At 27.2% G+C, this 27,672-nt stretch overlaps 1 protein-coding gene across 3 annotated transcripts in view; it reads right to left on the reverse strand.

Annotated features, from left to right (window-relative positions):
* Window positions 1-27,672, reverse strand: part of LOC136968145 (5-hydroxytryptamine receptor 2A-like) — a 37,473-nt gene that overhangs the window by 5,940 nt on the left and 3,861 nt on the right. For 2 of the 3 annotated variants that reach the window (XM_067262116.1, XM_067262108.1), the window contains exon 2: window positions 21,898-22,454. In XM_067262116.1, the coding sequence (XP_067118217.1) occupies window positions 21,898-22,339 (442 nt within the window). In that variant the 5' untranslated portion in view covers window positions 22,340-22,454. Of the gene's footprint in view, window positions 1-21,897; window positions 22,455-27,672 lie in introns of those variants that run through there. The other variant, XM_067262122.1, reaches the window with a different exon arrangement.

Here is a 27,672-nt window from a genome sequence, read left to right on the forward strand (position 1 = left end):
AAACGGTAATTAACGCCTTGTACTTTTGTGTAGTTTACTGACTAAACGTATAGAAATGGATACCTTCGGGGTGTGAGTGGCCAAAGAAAAATACTTTTAGGATAAGAGCTATTAAGAAAACTATCACTGGGCATAATATATTATACTAAAAATATACTAGAAGCGTTAAAAAGTAACGACTCCATTTTCGCTTTCAGAACGAGCAATTATACGTCACAATACCGGGCTGCAATTTTTAATTTAAAATATATGTTCTCGATTTTAGTAGTGTCTTGCCCCTGTACATCAGACTTTTCCTGATAACAATCGAGTCATGCCGGTCATCTATAAAATTATTGAAATTACGTGATTTCCGGTTTAGACCGGAATTTCGTATGTATTTAGTCGGGAATTCTGGCCCCTAACTAATCTTTCCATGTCTGTTCTTATCTGGTCTCCAGTGGTCTTCGGTTCTCGAGATTAACGAAGAATAGACGTACGGACGAACGATTTAAAGTTTGCAATAAGAAAATTGCAGCCCAAAAATTTCAATTAAATAAAGAACTATTTTATTAAACAATTTGCAATCGAACAGGGTTTAAAATTTGTTTATTTTGTAAACATTTCACGTATTCTTTTTTGAATTAAATTACATATTTATGAAGTTTTTGTAATTACAATAGAACTGTTAATAATAATAAAAAAAAGAGTTAAAATTAATCAAAGCTGATGTTCTGTGTATAAGAGTTTAAGAGTTAATAAGAAAAAGAAAATTTATCTTTAAGTTTTCACTTGATAATTAATTAAATCTGAAATTCTAATTCTTGTTCATTTTTCATTAAGAATATTAGACACATTGTTTTATAATTAATACAGAAAAGCAGAAAATATTAATTTAAAAAATGGTTTTTCTTATTAAATTTAATATTATTATATATATTTTTTTCCTACAGAAATGATAGTGTTTACGTTTTTTTTAATATCATCTTTCACAATTTAATAATTAAATGTAACTTCAATCAATTTTATTAATTACACATCATTAGTGTAAAGAATTTATAAAACATGAGATGTTGTATTTATAATTGTAAGTCATTGAAACAAATAAAAAAATAAAACATTAATTTATTATTTGGAAAGAATTTTATGAAGTAATTATCATTATAATCAATTAATTAATTATAAATAAATAATAATAACTAAATTACTATTTTATATATTTTTTAAATAACTCTGTTAATCTTATCTATAATAACTTTTTACCAATGCGTTACGCTCCGTAACGCACCGGATAATGTGCTTAAAATAAATATTTTAAGCTAATTTAATATTCAGCAGCGTAACTCAGTAAAAAATTAAGTAACGCACTTGAAAAAAAAATGAGGTTCTTAAGCGTAACTGAGTAACAAATAACCTTTCGAAACTTCAATTCAGTAACATATTGAATAACGTGCTTTTTAAGCGTCCAGTAACATAACTGCGTAACGAATTTAGTAACCTACTTGAAATGGGGGTGCTTAATCGTTACGTTATTCAGTAACATCATTGAGTAACGAATAATGTCCACTTTTTCAGCAAAACGTTAAATTTAGTAACATACGTAACTGAGTAAATGAGTTTTTCACAATACGTCACGCATAGTTACGTAATTGAAAAACGTATCGTAACGTAATTTGTTTATACTGAGTAACGCATACGTTACTCATGTGTAACATATTACTGAAAGAACTCAAAATTTAACGGAATAATTTACAAAAATAAAGAAAAATTATTATAATTTTATATAAATAAATAAATAGATTAATTAATTAATATACTTAGTTACTATTGGGTAAATTTAAGACCACAACAATATAATTTTTTTAATATTTTTGATAAAAGTCTGTCCACCATTTAGCCATTGTCATGTACAGGAACGAATCGACCCAGTTTAATAAATGCTTGAATTACGACGATAAACGCTTCGAAAATTGAAAATTGTGTAATATTTACATTAACTTAAATTGATTTATGAGCAAAAAAAATATTAATGGTGCACATTACGTCAAAAATTACTTAACTATAGCAATTTTCAGGAATGGCATCGATGATTTTCTAATTCGCAATTTACAAAAATTCTTCCTGAAAATATTTATTCATTTATTAAAAAATAATCTTTTAAAATTGTTTGTACGATAGTTAATTTTTAATTTCCACAGTAAATTTGTCACAGAACACGAAAAAAAAAATACAGAAAACCTTTCCCGTTTATTATAGGATCTGTTACAAAATTTTATCTGGATTAATATGAGAAATCGATAAGAATGCGATGTATTTTTATGCTAAAAGTTAATAAAACACGGATATAATTTAAGGATTTCAATTTTGTATTTTATTAAAACAATTCTTTACTTTATAAATAATAATAATAATAATAATAAGAGAAGTTATCGAGGATTATATGATACACAACATACGAAAACCTATTATACTATTCATTATATAGAATATTCTTTTTGTCATGAGGCGGATAATATTTCTTCCTACTCACAATTCTTATTAATAAGATCTCATATTTCTTCTTAAAAAAATCTTGACGACCGAAAAAATAAAAAAAATGCATAACAATACACGAAAAGACAGTTCATTTCTCAACACCTTCAATGAATTTTCTTCCTTTGAAAAATCAGCAAACCGTGACATTATTTTGTACTTTTCTTGTTAAATAATACAACGAAAAACTAATTTTTTTTCTTTAGATTTTTATTTAAAAAATAATCAAATTATATGTAATAAAACCTGTGTAAGCCGGATCGCACGGTACCGAATATTTTTCTTGATTTGGCAGGTTTCCGCTTCGAACAGGTTTTTTTTTTGTTTTAAGGACAATTCGCTCCGTTTCGAAGAATTTTTCCGTTTAGGCAAGTGTCCGTTTTAAAAAGGTTTTTTTTAAAGATAAAAATCAGTCCGTTTCGATGAATTTTCGGGCATGTTTTCGTTTCATTCGGGTTTCGTTTTAGACAGGGGGTTTTTGCTTTGGATTTTATTTATTTATTTAATTTTTTTGTGTTTTTATCAATAAAAAACAAGGCGCGATTATGTTTTTAACACGTAAAATAGATTTAAAATGCTGAATAAGACATAATGTTAAGAGGTTAGATACAGCACGATTTACTTCTTGTTACAAGAAATTTTTGTTTAGCTTGCACAAGTTTAAAAAGGAATCGTTGTATTAACTGAATATAAGTTGATGAGTGAGTGTCCTTAAGCTATGAAATCAAACTTATACAAGAGTCTCCGCTTCTATAGTCCTTATTTAAATAATCAAAAATGATAAGAAAATCATTTAACACAGTGAAAATTACACATTTAATTGTGTTTTCATCGATTTACGCCAAGAATATTATCCTGTAAATTCGATTATTTACAAAATATCATTTTATTTAGACTTAAAATACATTTTTAATTTAGAAAATTAAAAGTATTGATTTTAAGACACGTTTTTTTCTTTGTCGAGGAAATTGAATTTTAAGCCCACAGAGTGATTCAAATATCCGTATACAAAGACAAATTACTCACTTTGAATGCAGTCGCTCACACGAGTGGCATTTTATCGTATAAAAACATCCCTCTCGCACGTGACAGACACGTGTAAAACACGTCAGACATCCCTTTGGGTACTCAGGCGTTGAATCTCCCGCGATAAAACATCGCACTCGAATGTAGAAACGGCAACACTTTACAAATTTATATTTAAATTTTATCCCGTGTTTTAAAATATTTAATACTTAACACGTGGGCTTATACAAGTTTTTAACTCGATTTTCGAACCGAGAAAAGATTCTTCGCTCTTGTTTCAATTGTTAAAAACAATAATAAGAGATAAAATCTCCATTTTTATATTATGTAAATAAAGTATTTTATTTTATTTTTTCTATAATATACACTTGGAATATTTGGAAAATAGAGTTTTGTCGTGAGATCGAATTTTTCAATCTGGTCGTTCGAAGCGTAACACGCGTGTATCTTCCCCCCCCCCCTCGTAACGTTCTGAAAACTGTTTTGAATGTGGTCCTCGAGTGAAGATTTCATGCAATTTATCTTTAGCTGAAAAAATGCACTCTGTTCCTTTACGTCTACACGTAATACTACGGGGAATTGAGTCTCCTTTGTTTAAAGTATCTCGTCGTAAATTGACAACAAGATTGTAATAAGGATATCCTTTGTTATCTCGAAATTTATAACTTCATCTATTTGTTTAGAAATCATCGAATAAAGAATTGAGTGAGGATTTATTCTTAAAATATTCTTACAGTATTTAGTAAGGACTTCCGCCATTCTTTTCGTAAAACAATTTCTGCAAATTACTAGTAAGATATTCGAATTTTGTTCAATTTCTCATTCGTTTCGGGCTTATTACTTAAATAATTCGTAAATAAATAATTTCTTTATCAGTTTTATAGAAGTTTATAACGATTTTTGTCTATCTAACTCCGTTCTCGAGATTAAGGAAGAACGGACGGACATACGAACGGACGGACGACATTAGGAGTATAAGTCTTCATTTGAAAATTTCAGTCGAATAATTATTAAAGTAGACGTTTATTCTTCCAAATATTCTCTTAAATTTCTTCTCTGGCATCGGTTTGTATGTCTGTTCGTAAGATTTAACTATTACACAAGACATAAAAGTGTAACTTAAAAATTTTATTATTATTGATTTTTATAAAGGAAAAAACAAAAAATATCCTAAAAATTAATGAACTTATTTTCTTACTAACTTAATTAGCACTAATGAATAAAATTAAAATGAAAATCATTAATTATTTAAGTAATTTTTTTTTATATTTTACGCAAAATTCATTTTCTATACGCAATTTTTCAAATTGTAGACGTCTGTTTGTCTATCCGTCCCTCCTTTCTTAATCTCGAGAACGGAGTTAGATAGACGAAAATCGAGACCGGATATGGAAAGCTTAGGGGTCGGAGGTTACAACTAGCTACATACGAACAGGAAGTCACGAGATTTTCTTAACATAAACAATAAAGAAAATTGTAATAGCATTTTTCACGTTAGACCATTTTCTATTAAATAATAAAGGATTTAATTCAAGTAAAATGAGTTAAGTAATCCAAGTTTTCACACGTTTATTTGATTATTTTGAAATTTAACAGCTTCTTTCAATCGATAGAAAAACCAAAGCTTTCACTTTTATTTGAGCTTCAATTTTAGGGTTTTCGTAGATTGCTAATCATTCTAAATTTGATAAGTCGTTTAAATTTCAACGCCTGTACTTACAAATAAATGTTTATCTTCCTATTATATATAAATTACTTTAGAAATTTGTTTTATATTCCGATTTTTCCTGTAGATTTTCAGGATTTTTTTACTTTTAATCCGTGAAAATGGTCGTTTATTAGAGAATATCGTAAGCTTTCTATATCTGGTATCGACTTACATATATCTAATTTAATAGAAGAGGATTAAGAGAGAACAGACAGACAGACAGACATATGCCTGTAATTTGAAAATTGAAGCGTAACTATAATTAAATTTATTTTTTCTTACTTAAAAGCGTGTTTAGTGTTTGCTGAATGTTTATTTTACTTCTAAATTAATTTTATATTCGAATATTTAGCACTTTTAATCTAAAGAAACGACAGGAAAAGTATGCTTAAATTTTTAGTTTATTATATTAAAAATGTTTTTTATTGAATATTTATTAGTCAAATAAATAATATATTTATTTCCAAACAAATTTTATATTATTTCTTCCGTAGATTATTAGAATTTTATCACTTAATCTATGCAAATGAGCACTTAACGAGAGGATAATAAGGATAAAACAAGGTTTAAACTTGCAATTTTCTTATTATTACTTAAAAAACTTTTCGTTTATTGAATCGTTAAATGAAATAATATTTTATTTCTAGATAAATTTGCCATTTTTAATATTAAATTTATGCATTTTTCAGAAAGAACAACCGAAAACTTTTTGCATTAACTTCGTAAAACCGCAGTAAAAATGTAAGTTTTTAGGTTTTAAAATACAATTTTTTTTTTTTTACTTTTATTTTTATGTAGCATTAAATTTTAGTTTGTGCGTGTGTCTGTCTGTGCACTTTTGGAAAATTTATTTATTTTAAATATTTTAAAAATAAGTAGCTTCACTCCGTAACTTAAAACCATGTCATACACGTGCATAAAAATCTAAGTAAAGAAGCTTTAAGAAGTCAAATTCTTTTCTGAAAGCCTTAAAAGAATTTATGTAAACAAATTTATAACTACTTTTACGCACGTTGAATACGTTTAAAGAGTTAAAAGTCTTATTACAGTTTATATAAATGAGGTTAATACCGTTGGAAATATGAAGCTATAACGGAAGCTTTAAGCAACAGATGCACGCATCTCATTATCAATCAAATCTTCCGTTTGCTAATTAATTTGGCTGTAACTAATGAACATGTTTGTAAAATTCGCTATAGCTGCAACTTATATAAAGCGTGGTTTATATAGTATAAAGCCCTATAACAAAATCAATGTACCATACAGCATGCGTTGTTGGGAAGAATAAATGTTTAAAGAGGTGGCTATAAACTTTTCTGACGTGAAATCTGAGGAGAATATGTTTACACGAGATAGAGAAATGCCTTACTAGTGTTATAGATGATGTCAACTAGAAAACACGAAAACGTATCCCTTCTCTATGAATATTTGAAATATAATCGAATGGCATAATTTCGAATTTAAATTATGTTAAATCTATCTAAATTTAAATTTTCTATGAATTATCTTTTATTAAAATCGTATTTACTTTTAAATCTAGAATTTAAAAATGTCTATAATTATGCAAAATATATAGAATTTTAGAGTGTATAAAATTGGTTTGGTTTCATAATCTACCAAGAGGGGGGGTATCTTTATACAGGAAATTTAGGTATTAGACACGTGAAGAAAATCTGGGAAACTCCACGTGATTTGGAGAGCGAAAACCCCTGACCTGTGTCTAGTGATTGTGTTACGTATATAAATAGTTCTTATTCAGTTTTATACGTATGTTTATACCGTTAGATTTTATTATGCCAGCTGTTTTATACTGTTAAACTTATTAAAATTACTTAAAAATATTTTTATTTTAAATGTTTATGTATTTTAGTATATTATACTTCATTAATTTTGTATGAAGTGTGTAAAGTATAGTACATTACTTACAAAGCATAGACTTACAACTCTTAAGATACGTTGTGTAGGCGTTTACAACCCAATTAATGTAGTTTATATCGTAAAACTTGTATGCTATTTTTAGTTTCAAATTTAAAATACACGTACAAATTGTAGTTTCTAGTTTAAGTTTAAACTTAGAAGTAGTTTCACAAAGTTTATAAAATAAAAATTCCAGTTTTTTATTGTATGTGTTACTCATATTTATTAAATCAGATGACATTACAGGATTAGTATATAATTTTTAAGGATTAAATACTCATAATATTCCTAAGTATGCTATAATTATGACCACATATAAAAAATTATGTACTGTACAGTATATTTATAAACGTAAAATTAAACAAATTGGCTTACCACACTTAAATCTGTAGTGATTTAATATTTGAGACGTTCATTTCCCTATTTTATCAATTGGCGAATGTATTGTGTTTCAATTTCTAATGAATATGTGTAAGTAAATTATATTTTACTGTATTTAATTTCTTTATTTACTTTGTAAAATTTTGTCCATTTTTTAGCTATCTGAAGTTGCCACAGATACTGTTCGCAATTGTTCCATATCACAGTTACATGCTATATACTGTAGTGTCCAGTTTTTTTGTATTTTGGAAAAGACAGGTTAAAATTTCTAATGTCCTATACTACAATATAGCTAACATATCGGAGTATCAATTGATATAAAAAAAATCAAAGTTTTCTCTAATGGATCGCGTGATACAGACTAAAATCCGCGATTCCCCAGTCTTCCCTACACATTTTGACTAAATTTTAATAATATATTTAGTGGAAAACGACCACAATTAATATATATATATATACACGTATAATATCAGTCACAAAATCATTTTTGAGCAGTTTTAGGAACGTTTTTCTAAACTAGAAAAGCATTTTCTATGGTGTATCACTACAAGGCTGGCTTTCATTTCACTTCATGGCAGTTTAGTGGAAAGATTTCACAAAGAAAGTAAAGCTTTGCATAAATATATTAACACTCTGCAATTACATACGGATTAATTATGTTGAAGTGTTCGAGGCTTCGGAGTGCAATGGACAAATTGGGAAGGCTCCTTGGAAGGATTTCACATGGCTATATTATCAGGTATTCATCTAATTATATAACCATGATTCAACATCCACCCATAGAATTAACGGGCGAATATGTCTCGTAGTTATTTGGTCTTTCATCGGAATTGTGGAAAATAATGCTGTAAAGCAGTCATAAATTTGGACTTATTTCTATCTTTTCCACGTAAATATCGTAAAGATCAGAGGAAAGATTTCCGGGGATTTTAATTAATAATAGATGATGTGAGGTTCCATCATCCCGAGACTATTACATCGTATTTGACAGTATAAATTACAAGTAACTTAATTACCGCATTCAAAAGCATTGTCACGAGTAAGCTTCTGTGTGCCTTTTGATGATTGTATATTTGTTTTGTGTAAGTGAGATGATATTACACAAAACAAATATTAATTTAAAAATTAAGTAATTAATAAAATTCGTTTTAATTCAATAGCGTAAATTTAATAGGAGTTTATAAATAAATAGAAAACATATAAAAATAATAATAAATGAATTACGTATAAATCAATGTATAGAAGCGAAGAAGAAGATATCGAATTAAATTTGATTTATTTTTGAATTTAAATGTAAAGTTTAAAAAATACGATAAACTATATATTATTATATATAGAAAGATTTAAAGTATAAATATATTTATATGAATTAGTTAAAAATACTAATTTTTGATATCTTTTACAAATTTCTGCATATGTTTTGTATGAAATATTGAAGAGAAAAATATGTAATTACTACTTAAAATTGAGGGTGAAATCTAATTTTATGGAGATCGATTGAAAATGTTAAAGAAGTTTTTCATTCGTAATTATGAAATGAATAATTAACTTCATAAAATAGATTTTTATTTAAGAAATTTCCGTTAATTTGTCGTTTACTGTTTCTCTTCTTGTATAGTTTTTCGGACATTAATTAATGTTAAATCGAATTTAAATTCGTGATGGTTAACACTGTTTCTAATGGAAGTAGATCCCGGCAAATTTCAATATCAAAGAATCATTTTCAAAGAGTCAAATGGTAACATTATATAAGATTAACACTCTAAAATAATGAAACAATATTTAAAAAAAAAAAATGCTTCAATAGACACTAACACTAAAAGACGATACTACTTAACGTTATTTGTCTATAAAACTTACCCTTAGTGTAATTACTTGAAAGAAAGAATAAATAACAGAATTTTAACAAAGTTTCTATAAATTTTTAGTAAGTTGAAATTTTAGATGATATATTCTAATTAGAAAAAGTTACATGCAATTCTCTACATAATTTAATTAAGTTTTTAAAAAATAATGAAGTGTTTGTTATACAGAGTGTCCCAAAAGTCTCCATACAGTAACACAAATCAAGCCTACCAGTGGCCGAATAAATAAAACCATTGAATTAGTTCGTGCCTGGCTGGCCACCATGCAGTGTTCTGGGTTTTCTTCATGTGTTTAACATCTAAACAGAATCTAGTTTCTCCTTTGGCAGATCACCCACGTGTTCCGTTGCCTTACTCCGTCAATCCACTGATAAATCTTAAAGCTGACATTTTAATGTTTTGTGAATAAAGTTATATTTTACTTTTGTATATATGGAAACCCTGTATAATATCTAACTGTTAGATATATGATACAGACGTATTTATTGTAAATTCCTCATTGACACGTTAGAATTAGAAGAAATAATTCATTAATATTACATTACGTTCGATACATTCTATGGTAATAAGATTATAAAAATAGAAAATTTCGTGTGCTACAACTAAATTGCAAATATTCGAAGAATCTCAATAGATTTATGAATCTTTTGCCTGGTTAATAATAATAATAATAATACACTAAAACCTCTGAACAACGGCCACTGAAAGAAACACAGAAATTGGCCGTTGTTTAGAGGTTATATAATTTGTTAGAATTTATTATAGAAGTTGTAACTTAGCGAATTAATTTTAAATTTGCATTCCACATCATTGGATTAGATTCGTTGCATGCTGATAATTAATTTAATAAAGTTTTCGTCTATAGAACATCCTCATCTTCAGGACAATTTATGGCCAAATAATTCACAAATTAAAACGAATAAGGGATAATTCTAGTTTTCTGGTCTTTTAAACTAAACAAAATGTTAAATTTTACACGATTTTTTAAAGTTAAATTTAATTTAAACAATTATTTAATCGTTTATTTAAGGAATTTAATATTTTATGCGAATTAAAGTGTGGCATACTTTATGTATACTTTGTTATCTAGTTCTTCAATCTGATAGCTCTAATAATAGGGAGGGGGGAACTTTAAAAGTTGTATAAATTAAGATAGAAATTTGAAAAGTTAAAATATTACTATATTTTAGAGTATAGAAGTAATCAATCTTCGCTGAAAAATTACAGGGTTTTAGGAATAAAACACTGTTTAAAAAATTCTTAAACTTTCTTGTGACTATTATCAGTTCAATTCTCGCAAGGAAGAAGAAGAAAAATTAGAAAAAAAAATTAACTTAAAGATAAAAATTTATAAATTGCATATCGTGCGATTCTTTTTTAGATAAAATATTGATTTTGATCGAAATTTTAAAGACATGTTTATCTGAAAGAAGAGACTCATTCAAACTTTGTCATTTGGTAATTTATTTCGAATTTCATGAGATTGGATGTAAACGAATTTGAAAATGTACCCAATAAACTTTTGTCTGGTATCATTTTTACTCAATTTTATCAAATTCTATTTAACATAAATTCTACGTACGAGATAGACAAAGCGACTGATTTTAATAAAAATCTTTTTATTTAAAATAATAATAATAATAATAAATATTGCAAAAAATATGGAAAATATTTGGTGTGTTATTATGTGCAAAAATGTATTTGATCAAATGAGTAGATAAAATGATGACACATAGGTATAGGTACTCAAAACTGCCCCGTAAAATATAGTCTTTCAAACGTATTGTTTCAGCTCTAGAAGGGATTAACATCTAACACTGAAACGACGTGTTTGAAAAGTTATAGTTTTGGATTCCTAAGCTTCCAGAACACGTAAAATATTGCCATTATCTCGCGGAACACCCTGTATATACCGTGGATCTTAATAAGCTAAATGATTAGAATCTATTTATATTGCCAAAATGAAATAAGGCAAAGCAACACATGGGCAATCTGCCAAGTGGGATGAATCCCGAGAAGACTTTTTAGTGGAAACTAACTCCTATTCAGGTGTTAGACACGTGAAGAAAACCCTGAAAACTCCAACACTTTGGTGAAGCTCGAAACCGCAACCAACTAACTACCAATGAATTGCCTAACTTTTAAAAATTTAAAACTGTATGCGGCGCCATTAATTATTATAAAACGGCAAAAAGCTTCATTTTGAGAGTAGAAATGAGTTTAAAAATAAATGTGTAAATGCTAATAACGTAAACTCTTCATTAAGTCCTATTATCTGCACTCGAGATATGACACGACACCTCTTTACTTCCTCACTCTTTCGACCTTTAACCACGAAAATTTAATAGTATCAATCACCCAATACCCAAATCTTCCTGCAAAATTTCAGAAATTTTCGACAAAAGGCAAAGGAATTCTCCCAAACACACTAACATACAGACAAATCCCTCAAAATAGTTTTTATTTTAAAATCTTGGGGGAAGGGGGTATGATTTTTAACAGATCGCCATACTTTCCCTGTTATATAAAGGCCGGGAAAGTAAAAATAAAATGGTCAAGAGAAAAGAGTAAGCAAAAATAATTTATTTTTTTAAATATTTTCTTTTATTTAAAGCTTACAAACGAAAGGAAATGTTTAAATAAGACATCCAAAAAAAATGCCGTCAACAAATCTGATAGATGCTGACAACCGTCATACAAATTTAAGCAGAGAATCAATATTTAATTCAAAAAATAAAAATTATTGATGTTCGACTTTACAAATCTCAGAATTTTATGATAAATAATGTTGATTGTTGAATAGTTAGGTTATTGCAGAGTTACGTAGCTATTCAGAAATGTATTCAAAATAAATTAACAAAGTTATGAAATGCAGTACAACCTCTCTAACAACAACGGTCACCTCTATACAGCGCCGTATTTTAGGAACATTTCTAAACAAAAATGCATACAAAAAACCTTTAAACAATGGCGATTATTACCGATAATTAGTCTGCAATTTGAAAAAAAGTGTAGACCTATAAATTCCCACTTTTATCCGTGATTGCCTGTCTGTCCCTTCTTAATCTCGATAGATGAAAATCGAGACCAGATATAAAAAGCTTATGGGTAGATGGCTCCGGTTGACTACATATGAACTTCCGGGTTAGACCGGAAGTCACATGATTTCAATTCGAACATTTTTCCCAGAACGGAGTTACGTAGATGACTGCATGACTCTGTTGTCGACAGGAAAAGTGTGATTTACAGGCGCGAGACATTACTAAATTAAAATCGAAAGCGTATATTTTAAATTAAATAAATTAAAAATTGCAACCCAACATTGTGACGATGTCACAATAATTTTTGCTGGTTTTTTCCTGTTTCCGTTGTTCGGAGGTTTACAATTTTACTTTATTAAAAAAAAAATAATCTCGAAAAATTTCAATCAATTTTTAGTCTTTCCGAATCGATTTTTATTTCAAAATAATCTTTCCTTACGTTCTTCACCTTCTCTATAGAGAATTAACTGAATCGTGTACGGTTTTACGAATAAATCTATAACATCACAATGCGATGATACACCAAAAATGTGTTTTCAATTACAATTATATATCCTACAATTAATAAAAATAGTGTTTTTATCTCTTATAACAAAAAAGTTTAATTTTCTCTCATGTAAGATTTAATGGAAAGATTCATTTAAATTGTTTCTTAAGTATGAATATATTCATCAAAATATAAATATGATCAACAAACTGATTAATCTCAATATTAAACTAAATTGGAAATGAAGAAAAATAGTTTCTACTTATCAAAGAGAATTGCTAACAATTAAGAATTAACTAACCCACTTAGTGCCTGCAGAGTGGAGGAGAGTAAGGAATAAAGTAACTGAAAGTAAATATTGTAAGCAATAAAATACTTTTCAGTAGAAATGGACAAAGGGAAATAATTATGCACGAAGTATTTGATACAGAGAATAATTAAGTCGTACACAATTAAGATTTCTTCGCAATGTTCAAGGAAAGAACAGATGAGAGTTCTCAATTATCTACACTTATTCTTCTTTGTAGTTAATTTGAAGATGTGTGGTTACTCTCTGGTTAGTTATTATGATCGATTATTAATTCTATGTCGATAATTTCGTTGTTATTGCTGCTATGATTGAGGTTATAGCATGACGATGGAATTAAACCTGTACAACTAAATTATGATTTAGAACACCTGCAAATCTTTATTTAAAACATGTTAAGATCAACTTTTTTTTCTTATAAAATACAGCAAAATTATTTTAAAATCTACGATATAATTTTGATCGATTTTATATAGTTGTTTCTTAAATGTTTAGTTTTGTAAATGCCTCAAGAATAATGGGTCCATCTGCCCATCCAAATGCAAAACCTGCCGAGTGGGAATACTTTCCGGTAGGACATTTTATGTAAAATTAACCCCTGTTTATATGTTAGGCACGTGAAGAAAACCCGGAAAACTCGCCCAGCCCGTTCAACAATTATTATTGAGGCCCACCAGTGGCCTTAGTAATAATAATCGAGGCGGTTAAAACACCAGTCTACCGCTCTGAAGAATCTGGGGAATCCGGGATCGGATTTGGTCAAGAGATAAACCCGGGAATTTGCCTCGGATACGTTGGGACTGGCCGATCCCCTGATGGATATGAAAAAAGGCCCTGTTAACCACAGGGCAGAAAGAGTTAAACATGAAAAAAGCATTTATTTTTAAGGTTTTTGGTTAGATGAGGACGTGTGATTGCAAGAGGATAAAGTGAATTCAATGTTGAAAATGATAAAAGTTTTTAGGTTATAGGAGGAAAATTGAGTTAAAATCGATCGAGTTTCAATTGAAGTTTTATTATAAATATATTTCATTAAGAAGTAATGAATTGCAAACATTCATTCAAAGAGCATCTTCATTATCAGACACTTCTTGAGCTTCAACATTAAAATATTAGTAAGAGAATTATTAATAGTATTGAAACTTTCTAATAATTCTCAAAATATAAAAATAATTCTAAAACTTTCCAAAACTTTCCACCTTCCAAGAGGAAGGTGAAAAGAGCACGTCTTCACCTATCTCAAAAACATGTACTAATTGTCTCTATTTCAAGAAAGGAGCTCAAATAAATATTTTTTTTTTAAAAAACATATATATTATCCATAGACATAATGTTAAAGAAAATCATTTTTATTTTTATTTTTTACTCCCTTTCTTATTCTAGAATATTAGAATTTTTGAATTCTAATATTCTAGAATTTTATGGACCTCAAAATGTTCTCTCATTCACCACGATTTAATCGAAATCGTTCTACGAAATAACATCCTCCTACATTAGAATATAATGTTTTATTTATATCGTTTCAATATAAAATTTGTTTCTAATTAAATAAATTATATTTAAATTATAATTAATAATTAAAAATACACTATAATCAATGAAGTTAATCGAATAAAAATTAGTAGTTTGTGTATTTAATACTTTAGTAATATTATTAAGTTAATTTACATTTAAATATTCAAAAATTAAATTATTTTATGTTTTTTTTGTAATTTCAAATAATAATGATAATAATATAAATGCTTTATCATTATCAATAACGTTTCGGTTCAATAAAATTTAAGATTAATGATAACTTTTTACGTTGGATCAATTTTTTCCTTGACCTATTTTTTCCCTGAACTTCACTTGAATAACAACTATTTCCATTTACATTATTTTGGATTTAGTAAATTTTTCATTTCGTACAAATAAACAAAGCAAAGTCGAAAAAGTAACTTTTTAGATTTCAAGTAAAATACCACAAATTGCGGCCACCAAAACAATAAATATTAAACGTTTAACAATGTTAAACGTGAAGAGAAATTCGTAACAAAAATACAATAATCAATTTACGTAGAGAAAAATCATTACTCGGATGTCAAATGTTAAGAAAAACGTAATTTTTTATACCAGAAAAAATGATAATAGAATGTCTGTGATTCGTTAGGACCATTTTGAGGGGCCTCAAAAAAACATTGATTACAAATTATCCATTCCGTTGCACTGTATTAAGGAAAAATATTCTTACTTTTTCTGTTAAATTTTATTATTTTAAAAAAATATAATGCGACTTTTAGTGTTCTTTAGGTCTTTTAATCTATTAGAAACTTCAAAAAAGTACTTCACTCGGATCTGATGGGTCCTGTTAGAACATGACAGACAGTTATATTTTAACAAGACAAAGCTTTGTTAAAATATAAAAATTAATCAAAGAGTGCAGAATAAATCAGTGATTCTCAATGTTTTTGAGTTAGTGGCACATTCACAATCTTCGGTGGCACCCTCATTGCAATGTATCATTATATGCTCTTAATTTATATATGTAAAGAAAAAGTGACGTCGAATATCTTTAAATTTTATATAGAATATATAAATAATAGGTTAATGTTACATATGGTTCCAAAATGGCGGCTCGTCTCTGATTCAAGAGAACAGAAGAAAGAAAACAGTGAGGAGACACGTTCTAACTTAACCTAACCTATTCTAATAATTTTGTTGGTAATAATTATGGTAATTTATTAGAATAGGTTAGGTTAGGTTAGGTTAGAACGTGCGTCCTCACTGTTTTCTTTCTTCTGTTCCCTTGAATCAGAGACGAGCCGCCATTTTGGAACCATAGGTAACATTAACCAAATAATGTTAAATAGCAGAAATACAACTAACGTTTTAAAAATTACTTTTTGAAATTTTATGGTACTGTACATCTATGAGAAGTTCGTTGAGAATCAGTTTAATAAGTCATATTTAATTGTAATTAATATAAAATTAAATTCATTTTTAGATTTTAAACTTCAAAATTTATACAAATTTATCGAATATCAAGGTCTAGAGATCAATCGGATTAAGTTGATGTGATATGGCAACATCACACATGGTAAATCTGTCAAAGAGGGATGCTTTCAATGTAAACTTTTATGGGAAACTAGCCACAATTTGAATACTAGACAAGTGAAGAAATCCAAAAAACTCCACACATAACCAGTCTGTTGGTGAGGCTCGAACCCGCGACCAACTGGTGGGCTTTAGATCAATCAAGAGATATGAAGGAGAAACAAATTAGGAACGATTTGTCATCAAATATTATCAATAATTTCAATTATCATGTTAGAAAATATGCTTATGCGAATAATTTCATAATATATGCGATTAATACATCAAGTAATAGCGAGGTTGTTAAAGTCAGTGGAATCATGCTCGACATTCCAAACGCCATTGTCAAACTTCTAGGCTTACAGGAAAGCGGCGCTAACGTCCGACGTACACGTTTTTGCGTTTAAAACTTCGGCCTGAACCTCGCTAATAACTAATACAAATAAGTCATAAATAACAGGATAAATATGATGTTAATACTTTAATAAAAAATGCAAAAAGTTTGCTTACTTTCCCATTATTGATCAATTATGACAGAATGCCATCGATCATGCTTGATTCCCAGACATGTTGAAAGATTTAGGAGTGATGAAAACCAGAGATGATGTAGAAGGTTACTCAATAAAAGCAGCAATAAATTATACAAGAGATATGCGTCAATACAGGACTTAGACTAATTTCTTAATGTATTATGTTAAATACACGACACTGATTAGGTTTGGTGAAATACAAGAATGCAACACGTGGGCAATCTTCAAAGGAGGGGAACCTCAAAAAGACCTTCTATTGGAAATTGGCTTCTATTTACGTGTTACAGGTAAATAAAACCTGGAAACACGTGGCCAAGCCTGTTTGGGGTGCGAACCCTCGACCAAACTACCAGTGTTCATTGGTTTTAGCTAGTCTGGCACTCTGTAGAAGTGACGATCAATACAATTCAATAAAAAATGGGTGCAAATATATAAAAAATAATCTTTTTAAATTTTAAAATGAAATAAATTATTGTTAATTTATTTAAACCGAATATATGTGATAGATCTATGAATTAAAGATAAGCACAATAAAATTGAAATCAATAAAAATGTGTAACGTTACATTTAAAATGGAATTATGCAAAAAAAAAAAAATAATAAATAAAATATAATATATTTGAAATTCAGGGATTCCTGAAATACATTCCTGAATATGATAAGCATTACTGAAATTAGTAATATGATACAAATTCTACTGAATATTTTCCACAGAAAATTATCAAAAAATGACATAAAATATATAAATTTTTAAGTAAAAGAATACGTTTAGATAATGGAAATAAAATAAATGTGATTGCATAATTATGTGTAAAGTGCTGAATATATTTATAAGAAAGTCTAAAAGATATTTTTAAACTAAATAAAATTTATTATAAATTTCTTAAAATAGAATTTGAAAAAAGTGGATGATTAGAAGCTGCAAAGATTAGATCTAAAGGGCTAAACTATAGGAGAAAGTAATAGAAAAACATCATAAAAAAGTGGAAAGACCAAATTTCCTTTTTAGTTAGAGACAAGTTTGCACTAAAACGATATCATTGAAGTCGAATCAAGAAAAGGAAATAAACTTAAAATGGATAGTTTTTCTGTATTCATTTCTAAATAAATAAATAAAGAAAAGATTGAAGTACACTTTCGTACACCTTAGAACACTTATTAAATATAATACAGTCAAACCTTGTAAAGACGGACACTAACGGAAATATTAAAAAATGGCCGTTGTTTAGAGGTTATTCTGTATGAATTTTCGTTCAAAAAAAACACTTCCTAAAATGGCCGCTGTTTACAGGTCGGAAGATAAGAGGTTCGATTATACAAAACTTGTTTAAAGTTTATTAAAATAAGGATAAAATGGAGGACAATTAAATATTAAAAATAGAATAATTTCTAATTATTAATTTTTTAAAGATTTTCTTTCAAATTCAATTTAAAATGTGGTAGCTATTTATCAAAATGGCGGACACTGACTAATGAAGTGTTAAGAAAAGAAAACTTCATTCTGTAATAGAGATAACGATATTTATTTTAATCAGAATCTCATTGAAGCAACATATATATATATTTTAATTAAATAGAAGTTAATGAAGTCGTACTTAAAATAATTTTTCTTTGTAAATTAACCCAACCTTTGATATTAATAGTTTAGAAACTGTCAACTTTTTAATATAATTAACCGTTCTAAATCATTTTTTTTAATTTAATTTTTTCAAATATTATTTAAGGTTATATCTTATATTAAAGTTAATATATTCAGGTATATGTATAGACAGATTTACTGTAAAAAAAATATTGAAAAAAATTGTAATTTGTAAATATCCTAAATCCCAATCCAATTTATTATTACAAAAGTTAAAATTTAACACGTTAAAATTGTAAAAACTTATAAATAAATCATTCTTATTTTAAAAGGGAGGAAACAAGATTTAAGAGAAGAACGTGGAAGAAGCGTGAGGACTATCTGATATTTATTCCTTATTTATTTATTTATTTTTATATCGTATAACCAAGAATTGAAAAGATTTTGAACGTTTGATACGTATATAATAAACTAAAGAAATTTTATTTGTCACAGTGATCCGTTCCAGAAAACTACAGCCAAATTTGTCATTTGTCGTCAATTTTGGCTGTGAACATCTTTAATGATAAATTGCGTGGCTTTGCAACAAAAAACGAAATTAAACGAATCATTTTTCTGAAAAATGATGTAAATTTTAATATATTTTTAAATTAAAACTATTAATGAAAGTAATATTTTAACGATCAGAAGCTATAAAGTGGCAGAAAATATTGGTTTATTTTTATATGGCAACGTAACACGTGGGTGATCTGGAGGATTTTCTTGTTAGACACGTGAAGAAAACCCGGTAAACTGCACGAGCCGGTTATTAGTCGTGAACCTGTATTCAGCGGTATTATCCACTTGCCACTTGCGGACACAAGTATATACGGATAAAAACTGTATAAAAACTGGTTGTTTATGTATATAAATATTTATTAAAATATTTTAAATGTATATAAAATAAAATATTTTCATACTAATCATCGATATTACTGAATTTTAGCTAAATTAAAAAAAATTAATTATAGACTTTAAAAAGATATTTTAAAAAGTAAATAAAAGAGATTTATTATCTTCGTTTATTATTTTATTTTATTTTTATTTTTTTTTCCTTTAAATTAAAGAAGATTTTATCAAAAACAACCCCTTAATTAATAAATATGTTTTTATAAAAAAAATGTTATCTAAAACTGTAATCCAATTTACTTAAAATAATTAAATTAAACGTAAAAATCTAACACTTTCAATAAAAAATAAAGAATTAAAATGCATTTTAAAAGCATTTTAAAATTATTTTTATTAACCATTTTTATAATATTTTGGCAAATTAAATCAAAGGATATTATCTTTATTTTTAAAATGTATTTATTTTATTTTATAAAAAATATATAAGAAACAATTCACCATAAATAAAAATATCAGAGGTGAATTTTTATATTGACTTTATATTAAAAATATTTTTAAGAAAATGTAAAAAAAAACTTTTTTAATTTTTATTTTTAAAAAATTAAAAAATATATATATTTTCTTACTCAATATTAAAATATATAAATGTAAGAAATTTAATTTTAGCTATATCCTTCGGTATTATTGATAAATATTAAATTTGAAAAGATTTTAAATTAATTCGACTGTCAGAAATTTTAAAATAAAACATTAAAATGTTTATTCTATGGGGATGATCATAATAAGAAAGTGTTTAGAGCTCTGTGTATTAAAAAAAACTATTGAAGAAATTTCTACCAAATTTGGTATACACGTTGTTTCGAGTATGTAGTTTCGCTTATCGAAAATAAAATTATACTTCAAAATTCTGCCGCTAGGAGGAAATTTGGCGCTGCTGTCCCCTCAATATTTACGTTTTCTAATGAGTTTTGGGACTTTTTTCTTATTTTAATTACAGGCGTATAATGAGGAATTGACGATTACGTGAAAGATCATACGCCTGTTCACCTGTTCAATTGTGTAGAACGTTTCAATACTCCTTTTATCTCTGGAATTACTTATAAATCGTACTGTAAGTAGTATGTACAGTAAGGAACAGCAACGCCAAATTTCGTCGTAGCGGTTGAATTTGGAAGTAAAAGTTTTCCCCTAAAATCGAAACCGCGTACACACAAGAAGAGGTTCAGAGTTGAGAAATGCAAGGTCACTCCACCAATGAACTCAGTTGATACAGGAGTAAGAGATGAGTAAAATAAAGTATGAAATTTGTGCAAAGTTCCAATAGAAAAGGAGTGAGACCCAGACAAATATTGCCATATGTGACAGTTTTACTAATGTGCTTAAATATGTTGTTTCTTTCAGGAAATGTCGGAGAAGTCGTATGGAGAATTTATAACGTACAAAATTGAGATTGATGTCTGTTTTTGAATATTTAGATGTATGTTTACATATCTTTTCACTCCTTCCAGGTGATTTTCCAAGCTCATTGTATTCAATCCTACTGTTTGAACCATCGTTTGGTTGAAAGAAACTCACACGTACTGTTGAATTTACATTTACATTACATATTTAACTTTTTGCAATGATTTTGTTTAACTAAATGGTTTATCCCGTGTCGTTCTGTAACTAACAGGCAATTATTAAATTCTTAAGGTCTTGTACCTTACTAATATAATATAGTAAGTTAACTATTGTAAAGCCTAAACTACTGTCTTATACGGATATTTAGTCATGTTTCTACCAATTCCATACAATAATATCTTATTATTTAAACTCAGTTTACGATTCATATTCACAAGTGACTTTTGGTCGACCTTATGCATTGTTTAGCTATGAGGTATAAGTTCTAACTATTAATACAATTACTTTACATTATATTCTTTGTACATTTTAATTACTTAATGAAATATTTCTGCTTGTTTTTTATTTTTTATTTGGAAAGAAGTATTTTACGCGACAAATCGATACATCGGGACTCAGACTGCTCTGATTTTTTAAAAAGAATCGTACGTTTACTTGTCTGTGTGTATACGAGATTGATTGAAAATGGCTTAATTTAAAGAAAAATAATTTTAATTTTTGTGCAATGTTACTTAAGAATTTCTAGGACGATTCCTAAACAGAACACGGAATTTATTAAATATTAAATATACAGTCAAACCTCTGAATAACGACCACTAATGGGATAAAAAAAATGGTCGTTGTTCGGAGGTGGACGTTATTGAAGGTTCGAGTATATTATATTACATTATAGAACTTTATTCAGAACATTTCTATGTTGTACATTTAAAATATATATATATATTATCCGAAATTATCCAGTTTATAGAATAATGTTAACACTATAGTTCTTCTTCTTATTTACAATAATATAATATTTTACCTTAAGATTATATCATTTACACGTTTAAAATACATATACTATAAAGTTACTCAGATAAAAAGTAATAATAATAATCTATAAAAATTAAAGTGTGAAATGAAGATAACAATGTTTAGAATTATCAAATATCTAGGGTATTAATATCATAGATAAAAATACTCACCAAATATAGCATCTAGAATCCCAAAAGGCATGACAACTACAGATACTAAGAGATCGGCGATAGCTAATGACATTAAAAAATAATTAGTAACATTCTGTAGTCGCCTTTCAGTGCTGATAGCCAGACATACCAAGACATTTCCTAAACCTCCTGCCAATACAAAGAATGAAAGTAGAAGAAAAAACCAATTGTAAGAAATCGGTTCGATGCTGAGGATATTTTCTTCAGTTAGATTGGTGATACTACTGTTCATTTCTATACCCGACGATACTACTATGGTATTATCTGTTTGCCCATTAACTATGTAAGTGATCACATATTCGGTAATGTTAATTATTTTCTGGATATTGCTGCTACTATTAATAACGTTTACATCTTCCGATTGAAAATCGTCATCGTTATTGATTTGTTTCCAGCTATGATAAGTCAAAACGTTCTGCATTGTTGTAAACTGGAGCAATAAATTGTCTACTTCATTTTAACTGTCTCAATCACGCAACTATCAAAATTCTCTCATTTGTTACAACCCGATACCTAAATTAGACACTTGCCAACATCTGAAAATAAATCAATAAAATATATTTTATAACAATTTCCACCATAAAAAAGAATAATAATATAACATTTAATTATTGTATTAAATATCTGCGAGTAATAGAGCTACTTTATCAATTAAAGAACGACGTTGTCACCTTCATTATTGTTATTATTATTGGGGGTAGAGCCTACTCGAGGTCTAGGATCTACTCCCCTAAGCCCTATCTAGAAAGGAGGAGAGGGGATGAGGAGGAGGAGATAAGAAAGAGGAGAGAAAGGTAATGAGCAGAGAGGGTGAAGCAGGAAGTGTAAAGCAAAAAATAAAAAAAAGGTTACGTAATTTAGAATTACATAAAGTAACAGCTTCACTATAAGGACGTAGTGAAGCTTTCAGGAAGATAATTAAATTTTTTTTTACATTTTCCTCCTGTATTTTAATATGAATTCTTATTTTTAAAAAAAATATATAAGAATTTTTATAATATTATAGCGATTTTCAAAAATATAAATTTTCTAGCGATTTATAGAATTGTTTCCATTTTTCTTTTACAATCAGAAGTAACTTGTTTGAGCGCATTTATCTGTACAGAATCATTCGGAAGTTGCAACAGTTAAAAGGAAATAAAAAAGATGGAAATATTTACCGTACAATTCAACATCAAATCTAGATAATGTTTGTTTACAAAACGATTTTTCGTATCACTAATGGGAATTTTATTTAAAGTAGATATAACGTTAAATATTCCAACTTCAAATCATGTTCTGTGAAGAAATCTATGCGATAAATAACTTAGAAATCACTTAACAGATAAAAATCGTATTCACTAGTAAATTTACCTAAATTCTCCAATAAATTTTAATAAATTTATAATCTACATAAGAGATTTAAACGTGTATAAATTTACTTATTAACACAGTATTTTTTTTTTTGTATAAAGTATGATATAAAAGCTGACTTAAAGTGCGCTATATTTAAGATGCGATATTAAATTTTTAAGCAATTAAAAACACACGGAATGTGTATAATTATTTAAAAATTCCATAGAAATAGAGAAGAAAAGTATTTCTGAAAATTAAAATTTTGTAAATTACAAAAGAATTAACATTTCTGTTAATTCTTTCTAAAAGTATAAATGATGTCGGTTGTGGAATTTTACCGCATATTACAAGGTTTTATGTAACACGATGTTGTGTAAACAAGGCTATTTTAATATGATCGAAACTTTGCTTTGAATTTGCAACGTTGCTCAATTTGTAACTAAACTGTAATGTGTCAAACTGGTTGTGACTGATGACATAAGGTAAGTTTTATCGATTTCTTCCTTCTCATACGCTGGATGCCACAGTTATAATAGTAGTTAGTAACTTTCCGATAGTACATAATTATTTTGAATACATTTCCATTCGATTTTCATTGCAAATAGGATAGGGAAAAAAGACCTTCTAATCATGAATTGAAAGAGAAAGAATTCGACTATTTTGCATTAAATTCTTTTACTTTATTGTCGAATTTTTTTAACGAATAATAATAATAATAATAAAATGCGGTCGAATAATGATAAAATTTACATCATTTTTTAATATTTTTTTACTAAAAATAATTTCATATCCTTGTCATTAGAAAAGTATTGATAATGAGAAAATATTATATTATATTTTGGAAGAATTATTTGAATTTTTTATCAAGTTTACTGTATTAAATATTTTCTTACATTAAGAGAAAATTTGTACGATAAAATGGTAGAAATAGAGACAAAAATTTACCTTTAGACATTGCCAAGTTTCATCTTTTTCTTGATGATAATGTAACAGATACTAGAAATTTTTTTATGATAATACTCATCAATTGAGTCATAGATTTAAATTAATTCTCCTTTATTTTATTTTTAATATCTGTCGACTTTTAGCAAATATAAAAATGCAAAATGTTAAAATGTACTTTTTTTATTAAAGGTTTTTTTTCATTATTAAATATTTTAAAACATGAAAACATTACAGAAATCAATAAAATTGAATTTGGCACATTACTCTATTTTAGATAAGAGAACGATATTAATAATGACACTAACTTGTATTTAACTTTACATGAGCATTTTTGAGAAGTTTTACAGAGAAATTTTCTATTTTAATCACATAAAAAAATTTAATAAAAAATGATTCCAACAGCGAGTTGCTTAACTTTTCCGGCATCTGTATGTGGTGCCATCTGTTATGACATTTTATTTACAAAATTTTTTTAATATTATTGATTATTATAAAAGCTTAATTTTGAGGATAGAGACGAATTTTATAAAAGAAATTGTAAATTCTAATAACGAGTAAAATCTTCATTAAGTCTGACCCCACTTGAGATATGACACGTGACGCCCTATATCTCCCCAACTTCTTGACATTTAATCACCAAAATTTAATAGAATCAACCCCCCTAATACACAAACCTACTCGCAAAATTTCATTAATTTTCGACAAAAGGAACAGGAGTTATTAAGCTTCAAATTGAGTAAACAAAGTCGTGCCCTCCCCCACACACCCACTAATAGAGGGAGGAAAGAACCCGAAAGTAATTATTTTATACATTACTCCAGTTAGATAAAATATAATAATAATAATAATAATTTGAAGCATTAGAACATATAAACAAGCCTTACAACTTTTTAATTAAAACATATTATTTAACTTTCACATTACTTTCCCTTTATTTTGACAATTGAAAGAATTACAGAACTGAAACAAAATACCCCTTCAATGATGCAATCAAGTGGAATTTGTCGAAAAAAAATTGATTTTTTGTGAAATATCTTGAGACTATTAGACCACAAGATATTAGAGTCTTCAGAAGGGGAAAATAAGCATCGTTTCAAAGATTTTTTTTCCTACTTTTTATGTTGGTTTTATCAATTTGTGTGAACTTTCCCAACGGCAAAAGACATATTCCATTCTTTAAACACCATCTCTAGTTAACAGGAATATATATATATATATATATATATATATATATATATATTTTTTTTACCTCATATAAATTGAAACTTTCTCTACATTTAACATAAATTAAATAAGACTGAAAGATAAAGTTAATATCAACAATTTTTTACTGAACTAACACAAATTTAATATATAAAATGTATTAATTTAAAAAGAAACTATGAATTTAGTTCTAAAATATTATAATTTTTGTATTTTTATTTTATTTTATTTAAAATTGATTTATATATTGATTAAGAAAGTATAATTCTAGTTCGATGTTGTTGAGTTTCACTGCTTATATCTCATGAGAAATCACGATATCAGTAAACGAAGATAGAAGGAAATGATTGTTAGAAATTGGAAACCTTAAAATTGTCAAGAAATTCAATGTCACTGAGATAATCGATAAGCCCAGATAAGTCTTAATTTATAAATAAATAAATATATATATATATATATATATATATATATATATATATATAAGAGAACAAGGGAAGAAAACAATGTTTTCTATAGTAAAAATAATTCTTTAATTTTAATATATGCTGTCCACTTGTTAAATGTTAAAGTATGAAGAAAAATACATGTTAAATTTATACATTTTACTCTTTAATGCAAACAATAATTAGCCATTTGACTGCTGACTAAGTAACGAATTTCTAGTATCATAATGAGAGGAATTTTAGTGGTTTCTTGATTGCGACTGTTATTCTGATAGGACTTCAGTAATTAGCTGAACAGTAACTCGACATTTAAATATTCTAACCTTTGTGTTGATGATCTTTAAAAGAAGGAAAAAAGGGAGAAAAAATAATAATAACAAAAAATAGAATAAAATAGATTTTTCTCTCTCTAACAAATGCTATTGTTTCCGAGGAATGAGTGTTTCATATATTTCCATTTTTCTCTATTATTTATAATTCTATCCTTTTCATACAATTCTTTACAAATTTAGAAGTAAATTAAAATATAGTAATTCATTTTTTTAAAAATAAACTTCCATTAAGAATTTAATGCTGAAATCGATTATCATGCGAAATATATTAAGCTTTAACATTTAAAAAATGGCATAAAGGAATGATTAATTTTAAATGCAACGATTGTTTTTTTTAACATTTGCTTATTAAAAAACTATTGTAAGAAAATTCATTGTTTTTTTTAAATTAAAATCTCCCTGTATATACGCTTTGTAAGTAAAGTTGGGTTTGTTTGGTTAAGGCAAACCACCTGACACGTGGGATGCTGAGTCAGGGAGGAGTTTTATCAGAGACTGGCCCCTATTTATGGAATACAAACGTGAATAAAGCCGGGAAAACTCACGTGGCCAGCTCGTTAGCCAGGGGGAAACCACGACGAACTACCAGTGTTCAGTGGTTTTATCTCTTTGTAGTAAGAAATTTATCCTTAGGTTTTGAAAATATTATTTTAATTAATAAAAATTATTTAAAGAGAAAAATATTGACAAAATTCTCTTTAATATTGTTCTGGATTGATACGTTTTATTGTATATACCATTACATTGTAATAAAACCTGCGTAACCCGGAATTGCTCTTTATCGAATTTAGATTTCGTTTTAAACAAGTTTTACTATTTAATAAAGTGCGTTATTATTATAAATACTAATAATTACTTACGTTAAAATAGATTATTTATATTTTATATAATAATAATAATTTATTAAAAGTCAAAGGATATATTCCTGTAAAACCCTTAATAAGAATAATCCCAACAAAAATTCATATTTTATATTTAATTTATTATAGTAAAACCCGTATAACACTGAATTGCACCGTATCGAATTTTCCCCCGTTTAGGCAAGTTTCGGGTTCCGTCTTAGACAGGTTTTACTCTTTTATTTATACACCAGTTTCACGACGTGATAAATATAACAATATGTTATTAAATTATTAATAAGATTTATTTCTACCAATAAAATTAATTTAATAACAGAAATAAGGGAAAATATATATTTATATATAGTTTTTATTTATTTATTTTTTTAAAGGAATATATAAAGTAGATAAATTTGATTTTATTTGATGGCTCCAATATTATATTCCTTCTTTAAATTTAAATATTGCATAACAATTTATATAACTTTTATATATTTTTCTTCAATAAATATTTAATAAATTTATCATTAGAATTGAATTGTGAATATAATTTTTTATTCAAATTTAAGCTGAATATTTCATTTATATTCATACTTTTTAAAGTGTTTAGTAATTTAATTTTAAAACTTGCAATTAGAGGTTTTAACTGGCGAATTA

The sequence above is a fragment of the Centruroides vittatus genome, unplaced genomic scaffold (genome assembly GCF_030686945.1).
Source record: "Centruroides vittatus isolate TY-2023 unplaced genomic scaffold, ASM3068694v2 contig_1033, whole genome shotgun sequence".
Taxonomy (NCBI): Eukaryota; Metazoa; Arthropoda; class Arachnida; order Scorpiones; family Buthidae; genus Centruroides; species Centruroides vittatus.